Source organism: Grosmannia clavigera (genome assembly GCF_000143105.1).
Source record: "Grosmannia clavigera kw1407 unplaced genomic scaffold GCSC_97, whole genome shotgun sequence".
Classification (NCBI taxonomy): domain Eukaryota; kingdom Fungi; phylum Ascomycota; class Sordariomycetes; order Ophiostomatales; family Ophiostomataceae; genus Leptographium; species Leptographium clavigerum.
Genome location: NW_014040560.1, coordinates 1335056 through 1352021, shown reverse-complemented (window position 1 = coordinate 1352021; position 16966 = coordinate 1335056). Strand labels below are relative to the sequence as shown.

At 51.5% G+C, this 16966-nt stretch overlaps 4 protein-coding genes across 4 annotated transcripts; 3 read left to right on the top strand and 1 right to left on the bottom strand.

Moving 5' to 3' along the window:
* Positions 1 to 1170: 1170 nt before the first annotated feature.
* Positions 1171 to 4936, top strand: CMQ_4887 (metallopeptidase; the record flags this gene model as incomplete). The annotated part of the gene is made up of 3 exons (XM_014313043.1): positions 1171 to 1273; positions 2809 to 4057; positions 4123 to 4936. The coding sequence occupies 3 exons, from the start codon at positions 1171 to 1173 to the stop codon at positions 4934 to 4936; spliced, it is 2166 nt and encodes a 721-aa protein (XP_014168518.1).
* A 391-nt stretch (positions 4937 to 5327) lies between these two features.
* On the top strand, positions 5328 to 5999 carry CMQ_4395 (uncharacterized protein; the record flags this gene model as incomplete). Its single annotated transcript, XM_014312551.1, has 1 exon — positions 5328 to 5999. The coding sequence occupies one exon, from the start codon at positions 5328 to 5330 to the stop codon at positions 5997 to 5999; it is 672 nt and encodes a 223-aa protein (XP_014168026.1).
* Positions 6000 to 6903: 904 nt separating this feature from the next.
* On the bottom strand, positions 6904 to 10850 carry CMQ_4590 (Rho GTPase activator; the record flags this gene model as incomplete). Its single annotated transcript, XM_014312746.1, has 5 exons — positions 6904 to 7050; positions 7118 to 7251; positions 7304 to 9283; positions 9387 to 10676; positions 10745 to 10850. The coding sequence occupies 5 exons, from the start codon at positions 10848 to 10850 to the stop codon at positions 6904 to 6906; spliced, it is 3657 nt and encodes a 1218-aa protein (XP_014168221.1).
* A 3602-nt stretch (positions 10851 to 14452) lies between these two features.
* CMQ_4481 (uncharacterized protein) lies at positions 14453 to 16883 on the top strand (the record flags this gene model as incomplete). The annotated part of the gene is made up of 2 exons (XM_014312637.1): positions 14453 to 14501; positions 15835 to 16883. The coding sequence occupies 2 exons, from the start codon at positions 14453 to 14455 to the stop codon at positions 16881 to 16883; spliced, it is 1098 nt and encodes a 365-aa protein (XP_014168112.1).
* Between the last annotated feature and the right edge of the window lie 83 nt (positions 16884 to 16966).

Sequence of the window (16966 nt, the reverse complement as noted above, 5' to 3'; positions counted from 1 at the left end):
CAATAAATTAGTAGACAACTTACATTAGAAACCATAGCACGTTGTCTCTTCTACGAGGCTATTTTCATATTGCGTCAGCTTAGAAAACAAGGTATTGGGGTGCTGACTACAATTTGGCGTCTTGCGAGATCCATTCCCTCTCCCACCACCAATAATTATGATTAAGGAAGCTAAGTAAGATCTTTGAAATCTACTAAGATTCATACGAAGATGAAGGAACTCGCCACAGTGAACCTTTTGAAAAGCAGTATGATTTATATTCTCTCCCCTAATACGCAGCGTAGATCTTCACAGTGCACTGCGCTCCTATTCAGTCATCGCTACATTGCCTGTTCTTACATATTTAACAAAGATAAGCTATGAGCGGAAGCACCGTTAAAGTAAGGATCCCTTACTTATATTAGTCATCTTTGAGACGTCACTTCAGTGGATTAAATTAATTACGTGTACAATCAAATTCTGTTTTATCTGTCAGCAGTATATGTCGTCAATGACGACAACAAAGATGTGACCCCTCATGCGTACTTCTCCTCCCGGAAACTTGAATTTGATACCTTCTTTGACACCTTCCTAGATAAGAAGGTAGAAAGAAAAAGTACTGAATTTATGCCGCCGCCATGCCACATGCTGCTAAAAATACACAGAGTTAGTATGCGGACGTGACTAGTGCTATAAGGCGCAAAATACGCTATTAATCTTATACTAGACGGGCAGCCCTTTTATAAGCTTATCTACCTTCTCTTAGCAACCTAGCTTTGCAAGTTGTAGGAGTATATTAAGGAAAACCTGCGCTCCGGCACTCTACTAGTCTAGCTAGCGTGCTAATCTTGTTTGTCCTTAAGAAAAAAAGACGCTGCGGTTTTATATTAACTACTAAGGCCTAAACTAGGTAACGCGTAAGAACCGTTACTTGCTACCGCTTATTAAGGAACTAATAGATCGACTTGTAGGCGCCGTAGTATATTCGAAGATAGACCTTAAGGACGCGTACTACTGTATTTGCATTAAAGAGAGGAGTATCGACGTAAGATACAAACAGAAGCTCTTCATTTTCACGTCAAAGTTGTGGAAGAGAAAGTTATCTTCCTATTTCCAAACATCCTTAATGTTTACTCTGACTCTATCCGTTCAACCGCTTCCCAATTTCAAAGCAGTAGTTTGATTAATACGATGAATTCCGACATCTCGCGCAAGTATCGGCGTCTTCCCGACGACGCCTTCATGACGGATGCGGTGGAAGCAGCAGACCCGGGCGTCAGACCGACCGCTGTGGGTCTTACCGGGATCCGTGTACAGAAAGCAACTCCTTGGGTTGTAGCTTCACTATTCGCTTTTATCTCAGTGCTTCAATTCTTCGTATATAATCTACGTGCAGAAGCAGGCAGCTTTAAGAAAGGATGGGCAACAGATTTTGGTATAAAAATATTCTTCTCTTAGAAAATTACACAATACTGAATTTCCTCCAGGTCCTATTCACAGCTCTATCGCCATAGAACAAATCCGGTTTACCGGCGGTGCGCAGTTTAGTGAAACAGGCAAGTATGGGATCACTGCAAACTCGGAAGCTCAATATACTGGCGATCCTAGTCCAGAAATTGACAGAAATTGGGAGGAATTGACATGGGGTAAGTAACGGCTATGTATGGGCCTCATTCTATCATTATTGTTACACAATTCTGCAGAAACACGCCTATCACTCCTAGTTTGACCTTCTTTTTGACAGGACGATATATCCTACTTACGGCCGACGAAGCTAAGGACGCGTTTACGGAAGGCTATGGAAAGGACTTACAAAATCTTTGGAGTCCCCGCCACGGTGGCTACTATGCTGGGTACCGTTTTTTTTTTGTCAGTTGTGCGAGGATATGAGGGCGTTTTCTAACTTTCTATAGATTTTCCATGTTCCATACTTTACACTGTCTAAATCGTTTGCGGAAGGCTTTTTATCCTGTAAGCAAAGAGCAGCATGTTTCATAGTAATCCCAGACAACAGCTTAACCCGGAAGCTATAGGATTACTATCCCATGGATGAGAATCCGAATCATCTCACACATAGGGGTACGTTTGCTTGTGTTTGATTAGCATGAATGAAAACGAGCTAACATTTCATAAAGATCACTGCTTCGAGCAAATACGCCAGTACATCCTATGTTCAGGGGATCTGACTCCGGTCCCGACGGTTTACAACAAACTCCGTGATGTCAACTACGTGGACTCTAATTTGAAGCACACCTGTAGGGCCTTTCAGCCTATTCGGGAATGGCTTAGTGAGCGTTATAACGGCAGCCAGGCGGTACAGCCCAAATGTCCTGATGGGACGTTCTATTCCCATGGCAAGTTGATGTGCAGTGGCCATTGAAAATCACGTCAATTTTGTGTATATATAGATAGAACGATTACGGTGTAATGTACGGACTATCTGGCTATGGAATATGCCCCCGCTTCTGTCGAGATTGTAAGATACGATGTAAGATATAGAGTACACTTAGCACGGTGGTTTGTTTAGCACATGGGCCCAAAGTACAAAACAACTCGAAAAGCCTTACTATGCCTCGGCTATGCCGAGCACAATGCCACGTTCTCTACGGAGTACTTCAGAGGAAAGATAAGTCTGATATCATATCATACTGATCGACGCATGTAGTGTACTCCCCTTAAAGGTACATATAATAGCGCAAACCCATAAGTTTCGTTTCTTAGATTCGCTGTATTTCCACGCCCAGCAATATATCTCTACGCACAGAGTTCTTTTTGCATTTAAAAATTTGTCGGAGTCGCCTCAGTCACTGATTGTCTTTCCGTCGGAAGCATCCGCTATCATCCAAAGAGCTGAGCACGCAATAGCCAAGACCAAAGCTGTTGAGGACGCTGTTGTCAATACTGTTTCCCTTGACACGGCTAGTTTCAATAGCCTGCTGCCACTCATATACGCGGAGAACAAACAGCGGCTAGAAGAGAGGGTGTTGGGAATTTACGCTTCAGTATCTTCAAGCCCAGAATTACGAGAGGCTTCTCTGGCCGCTGCTCGTCTGTTCAGCAATGCCAGCACGGCATCGTTGATGCGCGAGGACATATTTCGTCTTATAAACCACGTGTTTGAACATGAAAACGAGTCGCTAGATGCCGAGTCCGCCCATTATCTACGACGGCAGCACCAGAAGTACCTTGATCACGGCCTGCAGATACCGACGGCCTCCGAGCGGGAGCGTCTCCGGGAATTACGCCATAGAATCGGCGAGCTTACGCGATCGTGCCAGAAGAATTTCAATAGCGGAGATGAAGGCTTGTGGCTAGACTCTGGTTGTCTGGCCGGCATTCCTAAGCGGGTGCTATCAAACTTGCAGCCCGGTGAGGATGAAAACAGAGGAAAGATTTGGTACCCCATCAAGAATTCAGATGTCGCGATCCTCTTGCAGACGGCAGAGGATCCAGAGCTTCGAAAGGAAGTCTTTCTCGCCGCAGAGAAGAGATATCCCGAGAATGCTGAATTGATGACCGGACTCTTTCTCGCTCGTGATGAGATGGCACGGCTGCTCGGCCACACGTCGTATGCATCGATGCAATTGCGAGATAACGTGGCCAAAACACCGGAGGGGGTGGAGGCGTTTTTATCAGATCTAGTGCAGAGACTCAAGCCTCATGCCCAGATCCAACTGGGGCAGCTACTGGAGACAAAAAACGCCGAGCAGGCCGCTTCCAGTAATGAGCCATCGCCTTTGCTTTATTGGGACCTCACTTACTATCGCGCTCGGGTTTTAGACAAAACGCTCGGAGTCAATCATAGCGAGATAGCACAGTATTTCCCGTTCGAAGCAGTTCTCCCAAGACTTCTCCTTACATTTGAACGACTGCTTGAAGTGGAGACGCGCCCGGTATCTTCAAAGGGCGACAATTTGGTATGGCATCCAGATGTTTCTATACTTGCAGTTTGGGACACCAGCAGAAACAACCCTGAGAAGGAGTTTTTGGGTTACATATACCTAGACCTACACCCCCGACCTCTAAAGCGACCCAGGGGTGGACACTGGCGCCTTCATCCGGGAAATTTGCGAGAAAAGTAAGTAACTTGTTCTTACGTATTTGTCATCGTTTGTATCTTCTAAACATTAATCTATTGTGCAGTGGTACCCGTCACTGCCCTTCATCGGCCATTGTGTTCAACATCGCAAAGCCTGCGGACGGGAAGCCCTCGCTTATGAGCCACGCTGAGGTTGTCTCTTTATTTCATGAGCTTGGTCATAGCTTCCGAAACTTAACTACCAAGACCCGGTTTGCTGCTAGTCACGGCGGGTACGACACAGACTTTATTGAAACCCCAAGCAAGCTCCTTGACAACTTTTTTTGGTCTGCAGGGCCTCTTCGAGACCTCGGAAAGCACTACAGTTACTTGTCGCCTGAATACGAGGCTCTGTGGGAAGCAGAGAACGCAGGAGGTCAAGATGGCCACAGAAGGCCACCCGAAACGCTTCCAGAAGCCACCATCGACAGCCTCGTGTCCTCACGATACCAATGCAACGCCATCGAGACGATGCGCCAGGTAGCCCTTGCGATGTTTGCGCTCCGTGTGCATAATCCGGCCACCCGATCGGAGCTAGAGGCCTTAGACATCGCCTCTATGTACAACGCATTGCGGGACGAGTACACCATGCTGTCGATTGGGCATGAACAACCAGGCCACAACCAAACGGCCTTCTCACACGTGTTCGGCCACTGGTCTGCATCGTACTACAGTTATCTACACTCTACAGCAGTTGCCGCCGACTTATTCAGCTCCGAGGAAGGCTTCAAAGGCAACCCCTTCAACAAGGTGGCAGGGCGTAGATGGCGCCGTACCGTCTTGGAGCCTGGTGGTAGCCGGCCACAGGCGGGCTTGCTACAGGAATTTCTTGGGAGAGAGCCGACGAATGCAACATTTGTCCATAGTCTGGTAGGATAGATAGTATTAGGCCTCTTCAGGACAAAAGGACCAATATTTCAATACTTGAGGGATTTAGCTATCTGAACAAAAGGCACATTTTATATATATTTTTGTCTTTGAGCTTTCTGGTAATAAGTAACATACTGATCAGAGAAACATTCCAATCTCTACGTTATTGTCTTTTACCAAGCTACAATGTACGCTTTACACAGTGCAGTGCATCTTCATGACCCTGCGCCTTATGGGCGGAGGTTAGGTAAGCTCCCCACAAATTTTCATACCTTATCGATAACGACGCTCTCTTAATTTGTCTATTAGTTTTTCTAACAGCGTATTCAGGGCGAACCAGTTTGTTCATTCAGACTGAAGACACACATCGTTCCGAAATACCGACACCCTTTTTCCAAAAATGGTGAAACGACCGGCCGAATACCCGGCGGCTCCCTCAGCGGCTGCGATGCCTGCCCGCAAGCGCTCTCGCCTCGTCGGTGCCAAGACCGCCCTGCCCGTTGCCGATGAGGCCTGGCGCGCCAAGATGATGCGCACCAAGGACGCAGTCGTGCTGCGAGCCAAGACGCGCAAGAACTACGCAAAGATCAAGGCACGCACGCTGGCTGCCGACGGCGTGGACGGTGAGGGTGAGGGCGAAAAGAAGCGGGACCAAGAGGGCATGCATCCAGATCGACAGGCCCGGCTGGGAGACGACGAAGAGACACAGACATCAGCACAGTCACGGCCACATTCGAGGAGACCCGACGGCGAGAATGGCGAGAGACGGCCGCAGATTACGCTTCCCCGGGCCCAGCGCCGCCCCAGCAGGGCCAAGACAGACACCCTGCTCAAGGCGCAGCAGGAGGCCGACCAGCACCGCGCCGAGGCCGAGCGACGGGCGGCCGAACGAGAAGAAAAAAGAGCCGAGCGTACGCGCATGCAAAAGGCAATGGTGCGGGCAAGACGGGTGGATGGCGGTGGTGGCGGGGGCGCCAGCAGCAGGCGTGGTGGCCAGCTCGGCCCTGATCGGCGAAAACTCGGCCGGGAGAGCGAGGTGCTGCTGGATCGGGTGCGAAGGCTGATGAAATGATGAACGGGAAACATGGGAGAAACGAGACAGAGGAGGAAGAAATATGTAATAAGCAAAGCCTATGCGGGAGTCAATAGAAAACAGCGAGTTTTCCTTTTCCATGATGCTTCACACTACCCTCAATTTCTGGGCTTGCTCTGTTTGACAGCCACGGCTGAGTACAGACGACTTTCTCTTTACCTTTTATGAGTGTCTGAAAAAAAGATGAAGTCAAAGTTAGAACACACGGCGAGCAAAAAAAGCAACAACGAGTGGATACATCCGGATTCGAACCGGAGACCTTTCCCATGCGAAGGGAAAATCATACCCCTAGACCATGCACCCATTTCTTCTTGTAAATTTTATGAGCAAGATGTCTATTCATAGAGCAATCACTGCTTTGCCGCTCACAGCTTCTTGACATATAAACGTAATTTCGTCATTTGCACAGTATCAAGCGTCGCAAGCATTTTCAGTGATGACCAGAATAATAAAGAATGGCTTATTTATACTGGTAAAAGGGCCTGTCCAAGGTCCCGTCATCATTCACATGAACCGAATCCAAAAGCCACTCCAGCAGGTCTCGTCATTAGCGTGGGTTTCCAGAAGGCGTGGAATATAAGGACAGAACAAATAACGGAGAATCAGTACTCAGTACGGCTAGAGACCGTTCCCAAAGAAAACGCCAAGCTCAGCCGATATGATAACAGAGTCAACGAAAACAAGAATAAGAAAACAGCGTGGGTCATAAGCCCTTCTCAATGGGGGTAAAAAGAGGGCAAACAAATTCGTAACGAAGGGAGGGAAGAAGAATAAAAGGGGGAAGATGCGCTGAAGACAGTGCAGTCTAGGGCGTGGCACGGCCTTATAACGTATGTACAGTGTTGTGCTGCATAGCCGAACTTAGTAAGCTTCGGCCAACTACTCAGTCCTCGGAGAAGATGATGTTGCTGTTCTCGATAACAAACTGCACCGCCACGTTCTTGGAGTGCATGTCGGTCATCTCTCTGTCCAGGCTGTGGTCGCGCATGATGGTCGGAGCAAACACCACTGCCAAATTCTTTGGCGACATCTAAAGGAATTTTGTTAGCTCCAGCTCTGGCTATTGAGGCAGCGTATCAATCCACGACGAAACCTACCAGATTCTCCCGCTCTCGGTTGGCCACGCGTGCCAGATGGAACATCAGGAACTCAAGGCAGTCGCGGTGCTTCTGCGGCAGCATGTTGATCGTCTTTCGAAGGTGAGCACAACGCTCATCAGTGTCCGCGACCCCTGCACAATCGTTAGCTGGAGTATGATAGAGGACGGATGAGACAATACGCACCATTAGACTCTAAGATGCGATCATACACATCGTACGTGAGCAGCGGAGTCGGCAGCTTTCGGAAGTACTGCTTCAACACACTTGTCACTGCCGTGATGTCCAGGTCCGGATCGGAAATGTCAAAGTCGTCCTGCTTTTCGAATCCCTCACGAATTGCCTTGACCTGCGAGTTGCCGCCCGTCTTGCGGTAGATGCCTTCAACATCCATTCCACGAAGCTCCACTTCTTCGATGCATCGCGTTACTACGCTCGGGATGTGTCGTCGCTCGAACTCCGTCCGCTCCACCAGATCAGATCCGAACAAAACGTTCGGCGCCTCCGCCACCACAACTTCCGAGCTCCCCAAAGTTGTAGACGTGCCAGATTTGGGCATTCCAGATTTCTTGAAGAAAGCAAAACTAGCCGCACCGTTCGGACCGTTCGGACCGTTCGGGCCCCCAACATATGCACCGTTATTGGGACCAGCGGTGACAACCACAGTGGGCCCCGTCGCTGCGCTGACCATACGGCTGCCGGGAGGACCAAACTCAGTCGGCATCCGGTTGGCCTGCTGCAAAGGCTGGCCAAAGGCTTGAGGCGAATCAACCGACGCCACCGTCATGTTGTAAGGCAGGCCAATGCTATCGCCAGACAAACCCGGGTAGCCAGGTCGATCTCGATCGTTTTGGAAGGCTCCGACAGCCCGGTTGACACCTTTGCTGAAATTTTGCGCCACGGTCTTGGATCCCTTCTTCCAGTTAAATTTGCGAACCTGGCCCTTGCGCATATTTACAACTGTTGGACCGTTTTCAACGACTGTCTCATCAACGTCTGTCCCGATCAGCGTTGCACCAGTCGACGTCTGGACGCTAGCAGTTTCCAGATTCACCGACGAAATGGACGGCCCCTTGTTAGCTTGGTAAATGCCCAAGCCGCTGGGGGACTTGATCTGCTCAGATGTGATCTGCGACTTGAATCGTTCCTGGATCTGGTGGGTGAGATCGTTGTTCATGTCGGCCAGCTGGGCATTCTTGGACGACAGCTGCTCAAACTCGAGCAGTGCGCGATCACGGTCGGCAACGGCTTGGTTCTTCTCATCCACCAGCTCATCACGCTCTGTATGCAGCTGCTCGATCTCAGCCGCCATATTCTTCTGCAGCTCATCAAGCTTTTGCACAAAGTCTTTGATGGCAGAGTCCTCCAACTCCTTGGCATCGATCGGCTGCTTCGTTGCCTTGGCCCGTTCAACGTAACCGGCCAGTACTTCCAACTGGCGAATCATGATCTCCGCTTGCGTGTCCAGCACGGAGACTGTGCGCCGCTTCTCCATCAGCTTCTTGTTAAGAGACTTCAGATCCTTTTCTGCACCAAACTGGCGCTCGAGCTCAGCAACGCGTTGCTCGGATGTTCGCAGTTGGCGCTTGAGGAATGCTGGGTCATCGTGAGCAGCGCCAGAAACAGAAATCGGGCTGCTAATGTCGTGCGCATGAACATCCACAATAACGTTCTCCGTAATGGGCGTCTTCGGCCACCGAGGAGACGATGTAGCCCGTGTGGTCTCGCTGAGGCTTCGGCTGTGGCCCGGGCGGCCATTGTGATGGTTGACACTACTCGATTCCGTGCTGCTGTTTCGGCCATGGCGCACGGCGTTGGAAACGCGACGCAGAATAGACGAGGAGGACTCGTCCGTGCCGAGAATGCGAGCCATGTCCTCGTCCAAGCTAAAGTCGCCGCCGGCGCTCCATCTTGGCAGCTTGGGCGACGGTCCAGTAGGAGGAGATGCAGGTGTCGCGTCACCGTTCGCAGCAACAGCATTACTGGCGCCGGAGTCTTTCACAGCTGGGTGGGGCGGGGCTGCTGTCGGAGGCTGTGGCGGAGCGCGAGGCTGCATATACGTGTCACTTAACTTCGTCTCCGTAAGCCCTGGACGCACGGGTGGGGGTAGCGCCGTTGCAGGTGAGATAAGATCGCCGAGGGGGCTCAAAACGGGCTTCCCGTTGGCTGTCACCCATGTTAGCTTCCATCAGATATAAAATCTCTCAAGTCCAGAATACTCATGAGGAATACAAAGGCACGTCAATCTTTGGGGGAGGGGGGTTCTTACCAGTGCGCGTCGAAGTGGGAAGTTCCTTGCGAGGAATTGGGCCTGCCCGAACTTGCTGGTCGCCCACGTTTGCTCGACTGTTGGGTGTCACCAAGCCAGATGACTCTGGTGACGACGTCTCGACATCGTCTTCCTGCCTTGGTTGCCGGCGTGTGTCCTGCAACGACTGTCGCCCCGTGCTTGAGGTAGGCGTCGAGGACGACGACGACATAGTAGCTTGCCTCTCCCGCCGTGCTGGTGGCGTGCCACTTTCAAATGTGACGGTGGATTGAGTGTTGTTTCGGGCCTGGGCTATAGCCCTCTTACTTTTAGGAGCATCTTGCAGCTTGAATTCGTCTCCACGTCCGTTGGACGGCTTTTTGAGCTCTTCTCCAGCGCTCATAGAGCTCGCAGCCAAGCCCTTCTCTGACCTGGATGACTTGGAAGACTGTCGAGCCAGTAGGTCTTTAGCCGTGGTGCTGCTGCTATCATACTCGGAGGGGGTAGAAGTCCGGTTCCTTTCTTGGAAAGCGATGTGCGGCGTCGAGGCCTGCGACTCTCTCCTGTCACCCGGACCAGGTGTGAAGTATTCCCGGTCTCGCGTCTTTCCGTTGGGGTCGGCGAGGTCGACGGTGTTGTCTGAAATCGATCGGGGCGCAGATGGGGCGGGGCTCGGGTCCAGAGCGACTGGGATGAAAAAGCTGTCACCATCGCTGGAGTTGACGTCGACATTGTTCTGAAGAATAGACGAGTTGCGGTTCTTGCGGTAGGTTGGCGGCGATAGGGCGTATGGGCCAGGACCTCTGCCGGCAGCATCTTTTCCATCTGATGCCGACCGTTCGGGCGACCTCTCTTGTCTCAACGTGCTGTTGTAGGGGACACGCGGTGGGCGAGGAGACGCCTCGGTGGGGGTCTCGGGTCCACCTGGCGGGAGTGCAGGTAGGGACTTCTCGGTGATCAGCGCTTCTTTTTCTCGAGCTTTGGCCTGTGCAGCAGCCTTGTGCTTTTTTCTGCGACGGGCCATGAGCGATTCGTGACAGCTCATGCAGAAGATACCCTGGGATGTGCGTGCATAACGGAGATTCTCGATCTTGCGCTTGCAGTTTCGGCAGCGAAAACAGGTGGCGCAAAAAGCTTGGTCTCCAGTCAGGATGGCAAGGTCTTCTATCTTGTTGCCACAAGCATTACAGCTGTAGGTGCAGTTGTTGCAGATGAGGGAGCCGTCGCCAAGGAGGAGGAGATTCGCGTCAGAGTCGAGCAGCGTGCCGCAGGTGTTGCAGCGAAAGCAGTTGAGATGCCATCGGTGGCCGGCTGTCATTTCACAGCTGTCAGTGGGTCTGGCATCCAATTCGAATTCATGAGGACACGAGAACACGTACCAAGCTCGAACGCTTTGCCTTCCTCCAGGATTTCACCACATCCCTTGCAAGGGAATATGTCGTCACCATCGAGGGCGTTGTCAAGATACTCGTCCACGGAAGTCATGATTGCGCGAGCGGGGGATACGGCCCCCAAGCTTGGAAGAGATGTTCACAAGTGATCGCAAGCGGTGGGTGGTCGGGCACGAAGACAAGTAGCCGGCTATGAGGCCGTCATGTGGGATCGGGTGCTGCGTGTACAGAGTGCGGACGAGGGACGGAGAAAGGTCCACCAGTCTCGCTATGGGCGGTGAGAGTTTCGTTGTTGTCCGGCAAAGCAATCGAGGAGGACAGGTAGAGAAGTTGGTCAAAGGGGGGGGAAGCTGGAAGGATAAAGTTGGTGGGCAAGTGCTTGCTAATCAGCAGCAGGGGAGGGAATGCGGACAGAAGGGAAGAATGGGAAGATGGGTGCTTGAAGAGAGTGTGGTGGCTGCCGATGGCGAGACCTTTGCGATGCTGGGAGAAAAAGGGCGAGAGGATGAGGAGGAGGAGGGTGGAGAATAAGGTTGTCGTGAGAAGTCGTGGGAAGTCGTGGCGTCGTTTCGGGAATGCGTGGTTGGAGCGGTGGGAAGTAGCGAAGGCGGCGTCGGCGGGCCAGGAAGGAAGGGCGGGCTATTGGGGAGAAGGAACGTTGGAATAATGGCACAGTGCGAAATATAGCGATGAAGCGGCGTACCTCGGGTGTGGCGGCCAAGACGACCCTAAAATTAGTGGGATTCAGCCTCCTGCCCCTAGCGAACGTAGTGAAAGAAGAAGGAGGATAGGTGGATCTAGCAGGGGCTGCTGGATACTAGCATGATGCCGCACAGTGTACAAAGGCGGGGAGGGGACCTAGCGGTTTGGAAGTCTTCTTCAGCATGCAGAGGACCCTACGTCGTAATCAGAATTATGTGCCCTGTCGGTCAGTCCTACAGAGTTTCTTCACCAGCGTTAGCGCCTCGTTTCCGAAACAAGCTGCCGCAAATCAGACGCCAACGGCCACGCTGACAGGGAATGGAGGGATGGGGGCCGCACATTCATAACAGCGAGCCAGAAAAAAGGGCAAGCAGTGCCAAGGAGCGACAAGAACATAGGTCGGCAAATGAACAGGTGCACGCGTGTGCAATCAAGTGCACAAGACCATCGCGCACAGAAGTTGGGGACCACCAAGGCACAGAAATTTGGGGCCGAGAATATTATGGAGCACACAGATGGGGGATTTAGGGATTTACTGCCAGCTTTGCCTAGTGGGTGGGGCCCCTCTACATCACCAGTGGCACAGGCCAGGTCAAGCCAATCCAGGGGGGCAGAGTACTCCGTACGTCGTAAGGACAAGGGGTAAACAATGTGAGATATGAGCGACACAGGGGCACAGGGCGTGGAAAGTAAAGAGGTGCAGAAAACAAGAGGTCCGGCCGGGCATACGTGTTCACAAAAAGTCGTGCAGCATTCCTGGTCAATCGGTAGCTCGATGGTAGTATATACTCAGTAGTATGGGAGTGTTGCAAGATCAGCATTGTGCTTTTTCACTACCGGTTGTCGAGTTGTGTGCGAACCTATCCAAGAGCGTCGCATCCATCACACGTCGTTCCTGGCAGAGGCTGGCGCTCAAAGAACGCCATCCTGGCCCCTCCTCTCGCGACTACTGCAACGCTACTGTCAGTCATTAGAGGACGAATGAGTGTCGAGACGAGCTGGTTTGGAGTCTGCGAGTGCTCGTATCGCACCAGTCGAGGAGACATTATCTTATTTTCTAGACACTGGGCCAGCAGGGAGTAGTCGGTGGAGCCGTCCAGACGTCAAGTACATAGTAGAGGGGTTCCGGGCAGAAGGCCGGCTGCCACAGATCGGCGGCTTCCCTGCCTTTCAAAGCCAAATTGGACAGAAAATGAGATTGAGGAGAACGGTCTCCAGCAATGGATGGCGAATCAGAGGGGCGCATTCCTCTTCCTCGTCTGGCGACCGCTCCGTACGTGTACTCGAAGATAAAGTCGCGGGGTGGTCCCCTGTCATCAAGGGAACAGAAGACTCGAGATGGCCACGCCATTTGGGCAACAGGTAACTCTCCGTATCGCGTATGCCAACGAGCTGGAGTCCTCTTGCACAAATGTGCTCTGGCACACAATCGGCATACCCGTCATACGCATACTCCGTAAACTCGTAAGCCCGACCTATTCGACGGGTGTTTCAAGTTAAGTGGCTCTAGCCAACACGGTCGAAACACGCGATCGCATTTGCTAGTGTCGCTCTCCAGCAGCCACATGCCCCTGTTGCCTAACGGCCAGCCTGTATCTTATCTTACTCCGTACGGAGTACATACAGTATGTACATACATATGTATCTTACTGAGTAGTATACAAATGCAGAAAGATCGTACGGCGTACGGTGGGTGACATTTCGGCAGCCGGCCTTGTTAGGCCATAATACCACAGCGCGCTATAGCGCATGCATTAGCTTCTAAATTACAAGGGCTTCTGTTTCTTCTTCTTCTTTTCCTTTACCGTCTCCTAGTCGCACGTCCTGAAACGCGAAAATGTCAAGTCTTCTTCTCCCTCTGCCCTGTCAGGTGGCAGCCATCCCCAGTTGTTATCTTCGTGCCCACTTCTGATCAGCGCTGCGTTGGGGTCCAACGTCTGTTCGCTTGAGTTTCCTCACTGCAGATGAATTCCCCACACATAGTAAGATATAATCCTCCGTACGGAGTACTCCGTAGAGTAATTCGCCATATCACCCAAACCTTCGGGAGGGCGCAGTCCGCTGTACGCTGTAGGCACGCAGCGCTCTCTGGCTGAGCTGCCAGCGAAACGAAAATGGCAAGCTAGTATCTTACCAAGGAGTGGCCGGAGTCGGTTCCTGGGCCAGAACCAGTTCTGGACAGCTGCTTAAAGGTTTGGCCCCATAGTTAGGCTGTGCATCTATCACGACCCCGTAGCGAAACCTGTTTCTCAACGCGTACGAGTGTTCCGGGACTGTCTCGCAACAAAGCGCGGTGTCGAAATTGTGTCTTCGGTGCCGCTTCTACATAGGCACATGCTAATTATATTAAAAATTTTCCTGTATATGATTTAAATTTAAATAAATTATTAAAAGGTTATTTTGATTTATATTTTAATCGTGAAAGTATTCAATCTAAATTTAAATTTTTTAGAAAAAGACGTTTATCTTTAAACAAAATATTTGTAAGTAAACCTGAAATAAAACATACTAGCGTGATCGGATGCAGATATATCTGAGCGCCTTTTCAGAACAAGGCTTCATCCCGATCAGCCAGCCAGCCGCCATAGAAGTCTACGAGAATACGAGCGGTCAGCTCCGGCTGGATATTCTACTGGCCTGGACTGATAAAATGCACATGCGGCTTTTTACTAAGAGCACTCTGTGCCCTGAATGTTTGTGGTCTTTAAAGAAGGCGCACTTTGCTTCCAAAGGCTGTGCCGGACGCCTTTCTGGTAGGTTGCAAACGTGCGCGTAAGTATTCAGCTACACCTTCTTCCCATTGGCACGCCGATGATGCCATTGTCCCTTGCGGCTATATAATACAATACCGTAGCTGCCTCAAAGGCTATCAATTTCTTATGTTCGTCATTGTCCAGTCATACCCCACCCTTTCAAAGCTATAGCCTCTTTTGTTTCATCAATCAAGGAGTCGGAGTCGCCAGCTTTTAAGGCCTGAACGTTTTGATCGCAGAAATGAACCCCTCTTTGGACCCGGACGAGGCCGTGGTGCTGCTTGAAAATAGTAAGAAACATGGCTTTTCGGCGCTGCAGGGGGAAGCTCCAGGAACACCACTTATTACTGGACAAAACCCAGACCCTCTTGTCAGGCCGGTAAGATCCCCAATGTCGCACCGCAGACAACCTGTTGCTGATACGACGCACACAGATAGCAGCGAGGTTCCTCAAAGAAACCGCAATAAAGTGCTTACTTGCCGGCGCGTATCCTTCCAAAATAGACGACTTGACGACGATCGACGGCCTCATCGCCTTTACACACCCCTATCTTTGCCTGCTGTACAGACCTCGTGTCAGTCTCAATATTTTTCATACACTCCATATTGTATCATTGGACCTTTCACACACACCCAAGAGCACCAACGATGCCCACTGGCAACTGAGAACATTTTCCCCAACAATTTTGCGATTGCTATCTTCTGAAAACAACAAAAATCCGCCTAGAGAGTCAGGTTCTCTCTTTATCAACACGCACACCACAGATGAACAAGTCAAAGCTCTTGTGGGGAAGGAGCAATCCTCTCGCTGCATGTGCCACGATCCGCGCGGCTGTCTAGAAAAGCTATTTTACAAGTACAGCCTTCTGGCTGGACTCAGGACGAGCCAACGCCTTCTAGGCGCTACCGACAAAGGCGGCCCAGAAAGACATACCCCTTTCGACGACACCTTCTCAGGCATCGGGTCTTGGCTAGCCAGCCAAGACCAGGAGCGTGTACAAGAAGCTGGCACCCCACTTTACCAATATTCTTGGAGCATCCCGCCGGCGTCCCCGATCTGTCTGCAGTCGGATGCCCAGTCAGATAGACATCACGACCTTTCCTTTGATGAACGTTTTCTCGGTAACCCTCGCTTCACTGCCAGCAGTCAGTGCTCGCAGCCGGTCATCATCACAACACCGCCAGATGAGTCGATAACAGCGGATGAGGTGTCGGTTTTTTCGGATTCGACCGAGATATCGCTAGAAAACTGCACTTCCCTAAATGCTGACTACCTTTCGCCGGGCCTGTCACGACATCCGGAAGTCTCGTTGAAAGATTGCGGAATCTGGAGACAGAATCCCGGGAATAGAGGGAAAAGCAGGAGCTCTTTGCAGAGCTCTTACCAGTACACAACCAGTTCGAACAGTAGCGATCCCAAACCTGCTGTGGCCAATAATGCTCAGCCGTCTCCAAATTTCCCTATAAGAGACGCACGCGACGGCCGCGACGATGACGACGGCCACGACGATGGTGGTGGCGATGGTGGCGACAAATACAACACACGCCCTTCTAAGGGACCCAAGTTTGCATGCCCTTTTTGGAAGAGGCGTCCCTTCAGCCACCCTAACTGCTCCGGTCGAGGGGGCTTCAAGCTGAGCCATGTGAAGCAGCACGTAAGGAGGAACCACCAGCCCCCCATCCTCTGTATCCGGTGTGATAGTCAATTTGGCTCGGTGAGGGAACGGGATCTGCACATGCGAGAAAGGGTGCCATGTCTCGCGCAAAGCCTCATACGCGAAGTCGACTGGCTGACGCCTGAACAAAGCGAGCATCTACGTGAACGAGCGTCTGTAAATCAATCGCCCAAGGAGCAGTGGTTTGAGATGTACAAGATGCTATTCCCGAACTTTCCGGTGCCCCAGTCGCCGTTTGTGGATGATAGTATGCAGATGAGCGTCTTTGTGGACAGGTTGCGCGGTGAGATGCCGGCTCTTCTTGCTTCCGGCATGGCTCGCATCCGTCAACACGGCAACAGCGATGCCAGCGGGCAAGAAGGATTACAAATCATGGTGCTGGAGGTGCTTCAGGGGATTGATCGCATGCTGATCCAGACACCGGAGCCGGAGCCGACTCTGGCTCGGGGGCTTCCAGAAGTGCAGCCATCTGAGCCACAACATTCTCCTGGATCAGGGTTGCATCCTGGGTCGTGGCCATCTGAGCCGCTCTTGCCAACCAGTGCTGGGACGCCAATGGACTGGATTCAAACCGAGACAACGCCCGAGATGCAGCCGCTCCAGCAGCTCCCTATATATGGCATGGACTACAACCAAACTTCCCACCAGCAGTCGCTGATGTCGACGCCACATTTTGATGGAGAATGGTTTTACGCCCAGCCGCCTCAGGTGTCCCAGCCGCTTCAGGTGCCTGGGCCGTTTCAACACGCACAGATGAATCAAAGGCCACAGCAGTTCCATCCAGCACACATGGCTCAGCGGGCATATCCGGCCCAGCAGGCTTATCCGGCCCAGCAGGCACAGCCGATGTTACTCCCGAACAGCTTTCATAACAGCAGTCCAGTCCCACCGGGATTCGGCAGTACCCCTGGCAACAATGGCCAGAACTTCGTACAGATGTTTAACAGCGCCCATAATGGTGGCACCAATTTCCATGGGGGAACCTACCCCCCATAAGCATATAGAACAGGGGCAACGAGAGGTACCTGGAGGATGACTCATTTAGGATTATGAAAACAGAGACTGTATGGTTGCACGCG